The sequence below is a fragment of the Mesocricetus auratus genome, unplaced genomic scaffold (genome assembly GCF_017639785.1).
Source record: "Mesocricetus auratus isolate SY011 unplaced genomic scaffold, BCM_Maur_2.0 Super-Scaffold_100021, whole genome shotgun sequence".
Lineage (NCBI taxonomy): Eukaryota > Metazoa > Chordata > Mammalia > Rodentia > Cricetidae > Mesocricetus > Mesocricetus auratus.
Window position 1 is genome coordinate 31,114,505 of NW_024429202.1, and position 12,690 is coordinate 31,127,194.

A 12,690-nucleotide genomic window follows, 5' to 3' on the forward strand; every position below is an offset into this window, starting at 1 on the left:
ACCATGCTGAGGTAATCATGAGGCACGGTGTTTAATAATGCTGACTGCTGGACAAGATGTTCCGCACTGAGAGAATCTAAGAAAAAAATAGAATAAACACCTGTGCTTCTACAGCCTCAGGCCATCTGCCTTCAAGGACCTCTGTAGAACTTTGGGGGTGGGTGCTTTTCATGTTAAGCCCTGGGAGTGATGTAGAGCACATCTTTTGGTCCTCAGCCTATCACAGAAGTCACCGTCTGCTGCAAGGACACACAAGTGACCAGGAAGTCACTGTCAACCCTCAGCAGGAGGCACAAACAAGTATGTTTTAGTCAAGTGGCACTTCTTGAGGCAGGATTAGACCATGTAAAGAGATCAAACTGGGCTGTTTCCCACCAGCTGACTGAGGTCAGTCATCAATATAGACAAGGGAACTGGTCTCCAGTATGCTGCTGCTAACAGTGGGGGATTTCAGAAGCAGCTTCCTAGCCCTGCCTGGTCATAGCTCAGCCAAGACCCAGAAAATAAGAGCCCTCCTTATTCCCCAAAGCTGTATTCTAGAGCTTCGATGGAACATGGCATCTGAAACCCTACTCCTCCCACAGCACCTTGTGAGTGGTTCTCTGTCATCCCTGCCTGGATACAGTTTGCCAGGGAGCTTATCACCTCCCACGCTGCATGGACCTATCCGAGGTGTCTTGTAGGTACTCTCAGGCACTCACAAGTGAGGCCCAGTGTGTTTTCACTGGGGTCTCCAAGTACGGTTGCCAAATTATAGAAGCCCAGTGTAGTTTAAATTTCACATAAACAAATAAATACATTGACTGGATCTACTCAAACAAACATAATCTCTATGTTTTTTCTGTGCTTATATATTGGGCCTAGTGTTTCCTGCATGTCCCCAGGCAAGGTTGCCAGAGTAAATACACAGAAATGTGGCATGCCTTGTTAAGTTTCTAGGAAGCAACATATACATTTTAGCCATTTCTTAAATGTTGCATAGGACATACCCAGCCACTTCTGAAACATACTGAGTGGTTGCAGTTTACCTGTTAGAAGACATGCCAAATCCCTCAACTGTTTGAGGCAGGCTACCCTGGGTCTCTCAAAAGTCTCATTTTCTCTTTCCTTCTCAATGCAATGTGGAATTCTAATCTCCGCCTGTGCCTCTCAGGCCACCAGCTCTGTGGCTCAACCTCCGTAGTTCACTACAGACACGAGGCCTTCATTCTCCCAGGGTCCACACAAAATGAAACTATGCCAACAAAGGACGAGTACATGTTGTGTGCTAAATCACTGCAAGACTTTCCCCAAGGCCCTGGTACATGGAGACAGAAAGTAGTTCCTTCTCTACACCAGGAACATGCTTGGTAGAGCCAGAAATGGCCGGGCAACAGGGCCTTGGGGGAGCTGTTGCTTTGGATTTTGAGGACCTCTTTCTACCCTGGGGGCTATTGGTTATCAGCCCCCCAGTTGCTGCATGCTCCCCTCTGACATCCTCAAGGTACCCTGTGCTCCCCTTGGGCAGCGCCGATTAGCTTCCTGCTGACTTTGTCCCATTTTTCTCCCCCAAATAGTATATAAGATGCTGTAGTTCTTAATAAGCCTGCTTGGCATAGACACGGCCTGTGACCCCAGCTTTCTATCTTTATCTTTCTCATCTCCTGGTCCTCCCACTTAGGACCTTGCCACCAAAGAATGACCCGCTGGATCAGGTCAAGCAGCCACTCCCCACTGTAGACCCTAATAAGCCAGGTTGGCCAACCCCTGGTCATCCCTTCCACATTTCTCTATGTCCTTCTAGTGCGGTGGCGAGAAACGTGTCCCAAGGAGACAGGAAAGGAGGAGAGAGATGCCATCTCAGATGATTTCTTGCTTTGCCCTCCTACAGGCAGGCAACAGTTAGGTTATGCTAGATCCTCCAGTCCCAAGCTCATTCAACTTGTCCTCAAGACAATGTCACTTGGAGGAGGTGCTCCCCACCGGTTGAATGGGAGTGGCCTATGGAGAAATCCTGCAGCAGGGAGGCTGGTGGGATAGCAGAGGAGTAAAGAGGCCAGAGGGAGCCTCAGGGAGCTGGGTGCAGTTCAGAACAAAGAGGCCCTTGTGCTGAATGGCCCACTCTCTCCTGAGCTATGCACTGTGAGCAGGGAACGCAGATAGGGATCTGATTTGGTGCCCAGTGGGCCCACCCACCTCTAGGGTAAGCTGGAAAGGATAAAGAGTTCTCTGAAATGCAAGCCTCACCTACACTGTAGGAAGCCAGATGCTGCAAGGAAGAACTCCAGAGTCAGAGGTTGCAAAGTCCAGCCATGCTTGCCCCATGGCTTCCTTATACAGAGACTCCCAGACGCTCTCCCCTGGGCTGGTACCTGAGCATGTCTGTCCTCCTCTCCCCCTAGCTGGGTGGCTGCAGACTTGTCGTGAGCAGCTGCCTGGGCTCCAAATTTCTCATTTCTATGGATAAATCTACCATCTGCACATGTGCCAATGTGTTGAGGTTCCCACAGGAGGGTCTGTTGCGGTATCTCAACAGGCCCGCGGCTTATAGTAGCATCCAATGTGCTCTTCATTTTCCAAAAAGCTTAATTTCCAATGTGATGTGTCTAAAATATCCTCAGAGCTGATATCTAGACAGTCTTTTTCTTCCCAGCCCAGCTACTATGCAGGCTTGGGAAAGGGAGAGAGGTAACTGCAAGGCTCCTCCCTCCCTCCCCACCAGTGTCTCAAGACTAGCCCAGGCTAGACTGCTGCTGACCTATGACCCCATGTCCTGGTATGGGCTCCTTACCACTGATGTTCAAGGTGTTCCTCACACCATGAGTAGAGGAAGGGCCAGCTTCCCTCATCATTGCCCGACTGATGTCCCCCAACACTGGTCTTTCTCATCTGGCAGCCCTGGGCTCCTGCTAAGCACTGCCAGCTGCCCCTCCATGTATGTGAGCCCATGCCAACTGATTAACACACCAAGGACGAGAATAGTACCTCATCCACAGAGACCCCATCTTTTCCATCTTTCTAAAGCAGGATGCCACCGTAAAGACTCAGGATTCCAGTCTCTACCGAGGGACACAACCAATTTAATAACCAGTAACCGACACCAGGAAACACCAACAGCTCTTAGAACTTCAGAGTTACTTGAAATCAAGCTGTATTTTCCAAGCCACAGTGTGTGCATCTTCTTGAATCACCACTGAAAGTAAAACATGCTGCTGTGTTGAAGAGATGCTCAGCGGTCAAGAGCTTTTGCTGTTCTTCCAGAGGACCTGAGTTTGGTTCCCAACACCCACATCTGGCAGCTCACAACTGCCTGCAACCCCAGCTCCAGGAGATCCTACCAGTGCCCTTTCTGGTGTCTGTGAACACCTGCACTCACATGCACATACCCACAGGGACCCAGACATATACATACAAAAATAAAATGAACCTTTTTAAAAAAATGTTGATGGAAGAGTTAAGAAATCATGCTGGAGTCCAAAAACTTTACATTTTAAAGAAAACACTCTACTAAAAGGCAAGTGTACCGGGTAGACTCAGTGTCAACATATATCACCAATACGTAGAAAAGGGAGTTACAGGACTGGTGTCTGACCCTATTTATTAATAAAAAGAATATACACAATGCTGTACTACTTGAGAAGGTGACTATGTGCAAATGCACACCCACAACACACAGACCAATGCCCCAAGAAGACGGAGAAACAGTCACTTTGACTCCAGACATTTATGTTTTAAGCTTTTCTTCCCTTCAGCACTCAGCCTTCTCACAATAAAAATGAATAAAATGTCAAAGAATTCCACTTACACACATGTACCCTGATGCTTTTAGCTGCTGTTTAATTTTTCTCCTTCACCACTGTTAGCCACAGTTTCTTTACCATGCACAGTTTGGGGAAAGGAGGAAGAAAGGACTTTTCTAGCCAGGAAAAACTGATGACCTGGCCAGTGTGCCAACATGCATTGGAACATTGAGCAAATACATATTTCTCTTCCTTGGTGAATTCTTATTTGCTTTAAAAATGAGTAATGAAGCATAAATTGCAGAGAATAATGTAGCAGACACCCTTCCCGAACACTGCACTGTGGTTTTGTTGAATTTGGGCTTTCTTTAAAGGAAGCAGGGTTATAGGCATGGCTGGGGCGCTTCCCTCCACTAGTCTGAACTGCTGTACTTTAAACAACTGGAAGATGAAGCTGTTAGCTTTTTCCCTGTGACAGGATAGACTGGGGTGGGGGAGGGCAGTTAACTCAGGCTCAGCAGATAGGCACACTAGAGCTGGTGAAACCAGGGACACACACACACACACACCACACTCACACACATGGTATTTAAGCATTTACCTTCCCTACTCATGGTCTATAATTAGAAAAATAGTGGTTAACACAGGCACAGGGGCAAAAGCTATTAAGTAAAGGGAACATGGTTAAAGCATAAACCAAACCTAGGCTTCCAAGTTGCATACAATGTGAGCCAACCAATGAAACTGTAGCCTGGTCCTCTCTCAATACACCCAGTCGGCTTGATTCCTACATTATTCCTCTTTGTAACATAGGGCCCAGAGAAGGAAGGAGGCTAGGATGTTCCCAGGGGGAAAAAGCCACACTGATGTTAAATGTTCTGATTTAAGACTTCAACAAGGGGATGGGGAGATGGCTCAGGTGTTAAGAGTACTTGCTACTCCTTAAGAAGACGAGGACTAGAACTTAGTTCCCAGCATCTTGGGCAGCTTGCAACCACCCCTAACTCCAACTCCAGGGATCCAGCAGTATCTTCTGGCTTCTGTGGGCATCCTCACCTGCACATACATGCACACAGACACAGGCATACACACAAACAATAAATCTTTACAAAACAATAAACTTCAGGGATTGTGGGGAGCTGGAATGTGGCAGATCTCCAGGCAAATTATCTTGGGCTCTCTTCAGCATGCTAAATATTCACGTATCTTTCAGCTCTGTGTGTGACCTAACATCCCTGTGGCTATGTGATAAGTTCATTTAGAGTGTATGAACAGACCCCTAGCTTCCACCAACTGGAAGGCTAGGAAGGCCACCAGGCAATATCTGAGGCCTATAGCAGAGACTGTCCTACTCTGCTGCAGCCGACATACCCCATGTTAATGTATTTGAAAACTGAGTGGTTTTCTTCGTTGTGTTACTATAAAAATTGATGAAATTGTTACTAGTTAGAATGTAGTATTTGAATCCATGTTCCCAGGCCATAGTCATTCTTATTCATGGCCGGAACAACAATTTCTTATTTCCTTCAAAGTGACAGTGTGCTTTATCATTTTTTAATTTTTTTGGCATATACATGTGTATGAAATTTAATGGACAAAGTAATTTAAAAACTTAATCACTTCTCGAATTCATCATAAGAGCGTATGTTCTTTCATCAGATAGAATAGGTGTTAGAGATACAACAGTTTCACTTGTCCTTATAGACTCTCGAGTCTAATAAAACCACAGGAGCCGGGTAAGTGGCACATGGTGATACTGGAAGGAGATGGTATGAGGCCACGACCTGGGCAAATGGGTCAGGGAAGAGCCCTTGCCGAAGGAGGTAGGAGAACAGGTTCCATGCCAGGGAATATGACTGTGAGTAACTGAAGGGAAAGGAAGGCCCTTGGGGTTCAGGGCATAATAGAGGTAGAGCAAATGTGGCTCAGAAAATACCAGCTCTAACAGGGTTGTTATGGAGGCCAGGCTTTTCCTCATATGCAAACCCATGCCACCATACAGACAAATGGGGTGCGGGGAGGTCTGATTTTAAATTTTTATATAAATTTCAAAGATGCAAAGAACAAATGTTCACTTGGTGATGGTCCATTTCCATTTATGGAGGAGGGAGCATCCTAATCCGTCCAAACCAACCTGGCTAAGTGCTTGCTTGTTCTACATCTCTATCCCTAAAAGTAAGAGTGGGGGGGGGGGTCTGGGAGGGAGCTGTCAAGTGCTCACTGCAGGAGGACCTGAGCCTGATCTCCAGAACCCACACAGAAAAGCTGAGCATGGTGGTACAGGTTTGCAATCCTGGTGCTGGGGAGACAGGGACTGCAGGGTTCCTGAGCACACTGGCTAGTCAAACTCACCTAGTCAGTGGTCTCCAGGTCAATGAAAGACCCTGTCTCAGAAAAACAAGGCGGGACTGGAGAGATGGCTCAGCAGTGACGAGCACTTGATGCACTTGCAGAGGACTCAAGTTTAGTTCCCAGTGAGCATGCACATCCAGGGGCTCACAGTTGCTTACGGCTCAAGTTCCAGGGGATTACGATGCCCTCTTCTGCTGCCTCAGGCACTGAATACCCCTGGCACACATATACATAAATAAAATAAAAACACGGTGCATGGTGCCTGAGGAATGACATTCAAGGCTCACCTCTGACCTCAATATGTATGTGCACACATGCATGCCCCCGCCCCAACACCAATGCATGATCTAGTAAGACCCACAGTATACAGTATGCAGGAATTTGATGAGTCCTAGAGAAAGTTGTGTCTAGCTAGCCATCATGATTCCCTTGGTGATTACAGTAGCATCTATCTAACAAGTCTGGCTTTATGTTGAGGCCAGTGGTTGTCAGCCTTGGCTGTATGTTAGAATCACTACAGAGATCTTAAGAAACAGTGATGCCCCTGAGAATTGACAAGTCTATGGAGGTGACGCCAAAGCAAGTTTCCAACCTCTTTACAGCAGTCTCATAAGCAGCTAAGAAAGGGAACTGCTGGTCTAACCACTCTCCACCCCCTCAGCCTCTTTAAACTTCAGTGTCCTGTGCCCAGGGATCTGGTTAAAATGCAGATTCTTGGCACATTCCAGAGCAATTGGCACTCTCCTTTCATTTAAAGAGGGCTTGCTGCAAAGTCTTAGGGAGTCACGGCAGTCCAATGATACTCTAAACTACATGAGACAGCTGAAAAAGTTTAATCTCCCATCAGTGACTCCATTGCACTTTTCCGGCTCTCCCATCTATGGGGCACTAGACTCTGCAGAGTTAAGATTTGCTGTCCACAGGGAAAGAAACCCTATGACAATGTGCCCTATTTTCTAAACAAAAACGCACCCCCAACCCTCCCAGTCACACTTCTCTGAGCATGCTCTATTCTCTGCACTGTGTCCATAAATAAAAATCTTCTCCATGGGGGTTGCCACCACGCCAGGGTGTTAAGGTCCAGGCTCACAACATCTATCTGCAAGGGGACTGGAGGCTGGCACGCAGTGCTTGCTTCAGGGATCCATTAAAGGCCACTGCTTTCCGGTAACCAGGTGATAAATAGCCTTTAAAAAGCCTGACATTTTCTGTAATTAACTCCCCGTTGTTCAAGGAGCCAATACAACCCCACTATGCCACTTCCAGCTAATGGTGGGGGCAGAGCTGAGAGTGCCCACACCTCTCTGGTCACAGTGTGCTCCTGTACACAGAGCCCCAGCCCCCAGGAGCTGGCATAGCCATCTTCAGCGCCTTCCTCCTTCCAATCATTAAGTGGTACTTACACGTGTCAAGATGCCAACATCTGATTCCAAGTCAGAGGGTGGGCTCTGAAAACCCACAGACAAAACTGGACACTAGATGGAGAAAGCAAGGGCTGGGGGAAAAATACAGCAGAACCCACAAGAAGTCTAAATCGCTTTTCTCTGCCAAACAAAAGAGAGGCAGTGCGGATATGAATGTCTGTAATTACTAACGACAGCCACAGTTCAGGTACTGTCTTTTGATGCAACCCTTCCCTCTCCAGCATTCAAAAAAAGGGATGCCCACAGATTAATTGTTCTCAGCTGTCCATGCTCTCCCCCAGTTGAAGCGGCAAGCCTTTCCTGCTCTGTGATCAAGTCTAATCCCATCCATCACTCTGCTTTTTAATATGCTCACACTGGCTTAGGGAAGGCTCCGAAGAAAGTCCCACGGCACGCAAGTCCAATCAACTCTGTTTAAACAGGCTTTAGCCATTCGCTCACTCAGTAATAGTCACCAAGGGCTGATCTGAGCCCCAGAGAACCCAGCGATGCACGGTCCCTGCTCCAGTCCTGAATGCTAATAGGGAAACTGATGTGCTAGGTGAAAGATCTGTGCTTAGCAACAGAGGAAGGTAAAAGCATGAAGACCGGGGCCTCCAGGATAGAAAGGTGTCAAAAGTGGTGGCCATTTAGCAGCGTGGATTTGACAGAACACATGCCTGCCACCACACTCAACACTGGAAATGACCACTAGCATGGTGATGCCTTCCCAGTATCACCAACTGCTAAGTGACTATGGGCCACTGTTGCTGGGCCACACCCAGGGATCTGGGAGCATCGAGGTGCCTGAGAGCAAATATGCAGAGTGGGGCAAAGAGACAGACATGTAAATTCAGAGAGCAAGCACTCCCTGGGGAGACTAAAACCAGCAGCATCATTCTCCCTGGAGGACTGCTTCAGGCAGACCCACAACACAGAACACAGGGCCAGATCCTGGGCTCCCTGCTAGTCCTACAAGGTGGGAGCTGAGAAGAGCTTCTTGTTTCCAGAATGCCAACAGCTGGCTGATTTTTTTTCTTTCTTTCCGCCATGGTTCACTAATTCTGAACATATATTCTCAAAGACTGGGGGTGAGGGGATTTTGCAGTTAAATAAGATGTATATTTTTAAGAGGTTATGAATGACCCGGGATTTTGCTTTTGTTTTTCAACACTAGTTTAAAAGACATGAAGTTACTTTTCAGTAGACTGTTGACTGTCCACAAGTACCAGTGTCTCCCTCTAAACTTGAATATATTTCTACCACCCAATCTATGAACTCCTTTTCACAAGCTGGCAGGACTCTGAGGACATCCGGCGCATGCTGTCAGCACTTGTCACTTAGTAGGGGCTGGCTCACCATATGCTGTATGTAGGTCCTGCTCAATGTAGCTTCTTTGCTTAAGTGTTTGTGTGAGTCTGATTTTTTTTTTACGTCAATCTTAAAAATGTTCAAATTGGACTAGTGAGATGATTCGGGGTAAATGTGATTGCTGCCAGGCCTGAGGACCTGAGCTCAATCCTTGGGATCCACAGGGTGAGAAGAAAGAACTGATTCCCAAAAGTTGTCCTGTGACCTCCACATGCTATATCTTGCCATGCACATGCTTGTAAACACACACACACACACACACTATATACACACTACACTATATATATAGTGTAATGTGCACATATATATATATAGTTTAGTATATATGTGTGTGTGCATGCAAAATAAATAAATAAATGTAAAAACACACAAATTATAAACACTGAGAAGAACACTTCACCGCCCTCCTGACAAGGACCCCAAAAGTTTTCATACCAAGACTGTATTCAGATTTCAGTTCCTTGTTTGACAAGGATTTCAACAAAATATCTGGGAGAAAATGGCTGAAACCATGTATTTGAAAATATAATCTGATGTAATAAAGACTATTTTTGTAATTAAAATCAAAACTGGTGAAAGGAGAACGGAGCAAATCAGGAAGAGCTGAAGAAGCCCCAGTCTAGATTCTAGAATCCCGAAAGCTACCAGGAGGCCAGTGCAAGAAGGGTTAGAGGAGGGCCTGGGGAGCAGAGCTGCTGATGGTGCTCTGGGGCTGAGGCAGAAGCCCCAGTCCTCACACATGCCTCAGGCCTCACAGATACAGCATTCAACCTCCTTAACACTTCCAGACACACACGATTGGGTTATAACAAGGAACTGTAGCTCCTGGAAGGGCACTGGAGAGAAGAGAACCAGTCCCTAAGGCTGGTACGATGGGGCTACCAGCATCTGCCTGTCATACTTTTTGATTCTGAATTGCAGGGTATACGAATTTGTCATATAGAGTTGTATTGCAGATCATTGAGCTTCCAAATTCATAGCATATGTTTCTCTGGATCAGAGCTCAGAATTTTTCTTTGTCTTCTCTGCTGCAGTCCTTCCAACCGTGCCTCAGGAGGAGGTGTTGTCCTTGTTTAGCAGGATGAAAACACATCCTAACTCTGTCCAGTGAGAAATCCAACAATGGTCAAGACAGAAGCTGTGAGTAATGGGGCATAGTGAACACCGCACAGGACATTCTGTATTCACACCAGACACCAGTTCAGTGATAGCTGCTGAGTGTGTGCCCCCTATTATTGTAAGGAGATGTTTCTAAAGAAGTATGCATGTACATATTCATCATCAGGGGCTTAAGTTCCCTAAAATCTCTATACAAGCGACAGGAAGCATCACAGACATTGAATAGCAATGATTTTAAATACCTGCCGGGTTCACATTTTCCATCACGAACCATCTGAGGCCTGGGGTTGGAGGTGTCACGTTCCCATGCTGTACTGGCCCTGCTTGAGGTTTGTGGTTCCTCTTATCACTGTGTAGGATGATTTAAAATAACAGTGAGAATTCAAGGCCATCCTTGGCTGCAGAGTTTGAAGCCAGACTGCCATACATAAAACCCATTCTCAATACAAAAGGACCAAAACCAAAACCAAGTGAGTAACAAAACCACCACCAAAGTTAGATCAATTTTCTTAATATAAAGTAGTTTCTACTGGAAACAGTCACTTGGACTATTCAACTGCATCTTGTATAACCGGTCCCTCAAAGAAAGCATGTAGGATGTGAATTTTTTAATAAACAAGAATATATTTCAAGTGTGCCAAGAGAGCCAGTTATTCAAAAGCCACCCTTGTTATCTAGTATGAAAATTAAAATTATTAATGAAACATCTTTACAAAAAATCCAATCCCATTGTTTCATTCGTTTGACATTGGGTAAATAATTTTTATACAGCACCATCCATTATTCCAATGACAGATACACTCTGGGTTCTGGTTCCTTCAAGCTTTAGTGTCTGACAGATCCTAGGCAAAAGTCATTTGATAAATGAATAAGGGGATAAGTAAAAGCCAACCTCCTGGGATTATAGAGGCCACAGATTTAGTAGGGTTGTTGGCAGAACAAACAATGGTCTTTATTCTAAAACGAAAAACCTCAGTGCTAAAGTTAAAGGGAATCTCATGTCACATATCTTGAACATGTGTGAAGAGAAAACAGACTGGACCTGAGGTATCTAGGGTCTTGCACAGTCCTCTCTCCCTGATGGCCCTCTCAGAATTCTTTACCGTATAATCTCCTGAAGCTTCAAAAGTGACCCGAATATTACTGAAAATGGCCCATAATATTTACAAATTCTCCCGATGCTCTTTGTTCTGCTTTACAAAAAACCCCTGTTTTCGATTCCAGGAAGTAGACACTTTCTCGGGTATTTCCTTAAGATTCTGTTCTTCGGGGTCAAGAGCAAACACGCAAAGATGTTTCTTTCCATGTTGATATCCCAATTCTGCTTCAAGATGAACTATGTCCTAATTATCCTGGGGACAGAAGGTAGAAAGCCATTTCTCTTTGTGTCTTTTCTTTTTAACCCACTCACCTAAAAAAGATGAAGTCCTGACTGGTGATCAGCAAGCCAGAACGAAGCTGAGCAGCCTCGTTTTAAGACTGTCTCAAGACATTCTCCAACCTGGCAATCTGAACGGACCAACGCAGTGACCCAAGTCCTTGTGGCCCAGAGCCTCTGTCTGGTCCGGACAAATTTTTAGACAATCAGGCTGCTCAGCTAACCAGAACCTGGCTGCGCTACTTTGTATTCACTGCCCAACCCTTTCCTGCCTGGAGTAGACGTGGAGAGAGAAAAAAGCACCAGCGTTGGGAAACCTGTTTCATCTTTTCAGCCAGAAAGTGCAGGAATTGATGTCTAGACCTCAACTTCTGACAGGCCTCTGGGTGGAGAGTCTGAGGTGGAGCAGGCAGGACCGGCTGGCAGGGCTCCTGCGGTTCCAGTCGGTCCTTCCCCAGGAGCCGCGCTCAACCGTGCGCTCACTTGGAAAAGCTGCACAGGTTCCTCCCTCCCCGCACGCACCCGGGACCCAAGAGGGAAAATGTTGTCCTCTTCCCAGCCCAGGGTGACAGAGGTAGATGATAGATGGTACAAGTATTACTGATTCCATTCATCACTGCATCTCTCACAAGGACGTCTCCTCGTAGCATAATTAAGTGATGAAAGCTCTTCCCGGAAAGCTCTCCATCCATTGATGTCTTTAAGTCTCCCCAGCACACACCGAGATAGCTCGCCAAGGAGAACCGAGTCCATCACCCTCCTGTCCACCCGGGATGGGGGGTTGGGAGACTGCACCTCAGACAGACCCGCCGTCCCAGGGTTCCCAGCTCACCCTCCGTGCAGCCGGCACTCGCGCGCTCCTCCCCAGCTGCCGGCGCTCTCTGCTCCGGCCTCACGGGGCCTGTGGGCGTCCCCGGTGTCCCGGAGGCCAGCCCCGCCCCAAGCCCTCGTGCCGCTATCCGCGGCCCGCGGAGTGCAGGGATGTAGCCGCGCCGGAAGGAGGAAGGCGAGTGCGCGCTGGCTCCGGGGCGCGAGGCCGCCGCCCACCGTGGCCCCGGAGTGCGGGCCTGGCCCTGCGCGTCGCCGCCGGCGCGCGTCGCCGCCGCCGCCACCGTGCTTGCGCGCGCGTCCGCGTCGCAGGAAGCTTGGAGGAGGCTTGGAGCGGCCATCATCCCAGGCCCCCTGGTCCCCATTGGCCCCTACCTCCCCTCCCGTGGAGAAATTGGAGAGATGCACCAAAAGCACCGCGCCAGAAAACACCTCTGAGACGACAAATGAAATCCAAAAGTTATAAAAAGGCAATTAAACAAACAAACAAACAAAAAACTCCACATACATAGATCAATAA

The 12,690-nt window shown here is 47.2% G+C and overlaps 1 protein-coding gene across 4 annotated transcripts in view; it reads right to left on the minus strand.

The window, feature by feature from the left end:
• Positions 1-12,412, minus strand: part of Chst10 (carbohydrate sulfotransferase 10) — a 29,502-nt gene extending 17,090 nt beyond the window's left edge. Inside the window, exons 1-3 of one of the 4 annotated variants that reach the window (XM_040729343.1) lie at positions 12,175-12,412; positions 11,132-11,316; positions 10,207-10,313 (exon numbers count right to left, since the gene is read on the minus strand). In XM_040729343.1, coding sequence (XP_040585277.1) covers positions 10,207-10,228 — 22 coding nt within the window. In that variant the 5' untranslated portion in view covers positions 10,229-10,313; positions 11,132-11,316; positions 12,175-12,412. Of the gene's footprint in view, positions 1-6,071; positions 6,288-10,206; positions 10,314-11,131; positions 11,317-11,375; positions 11,843-12,174 lie in introns of those variants that run through there. The other 3 variants (XM_040729344.1, XM_005075378.4, XM_013117382.3) reach the window with 3 other exon arrangements.
• Between the last annotated feature and the right edge of the window lie 278 nt (positions 12,413-12,690).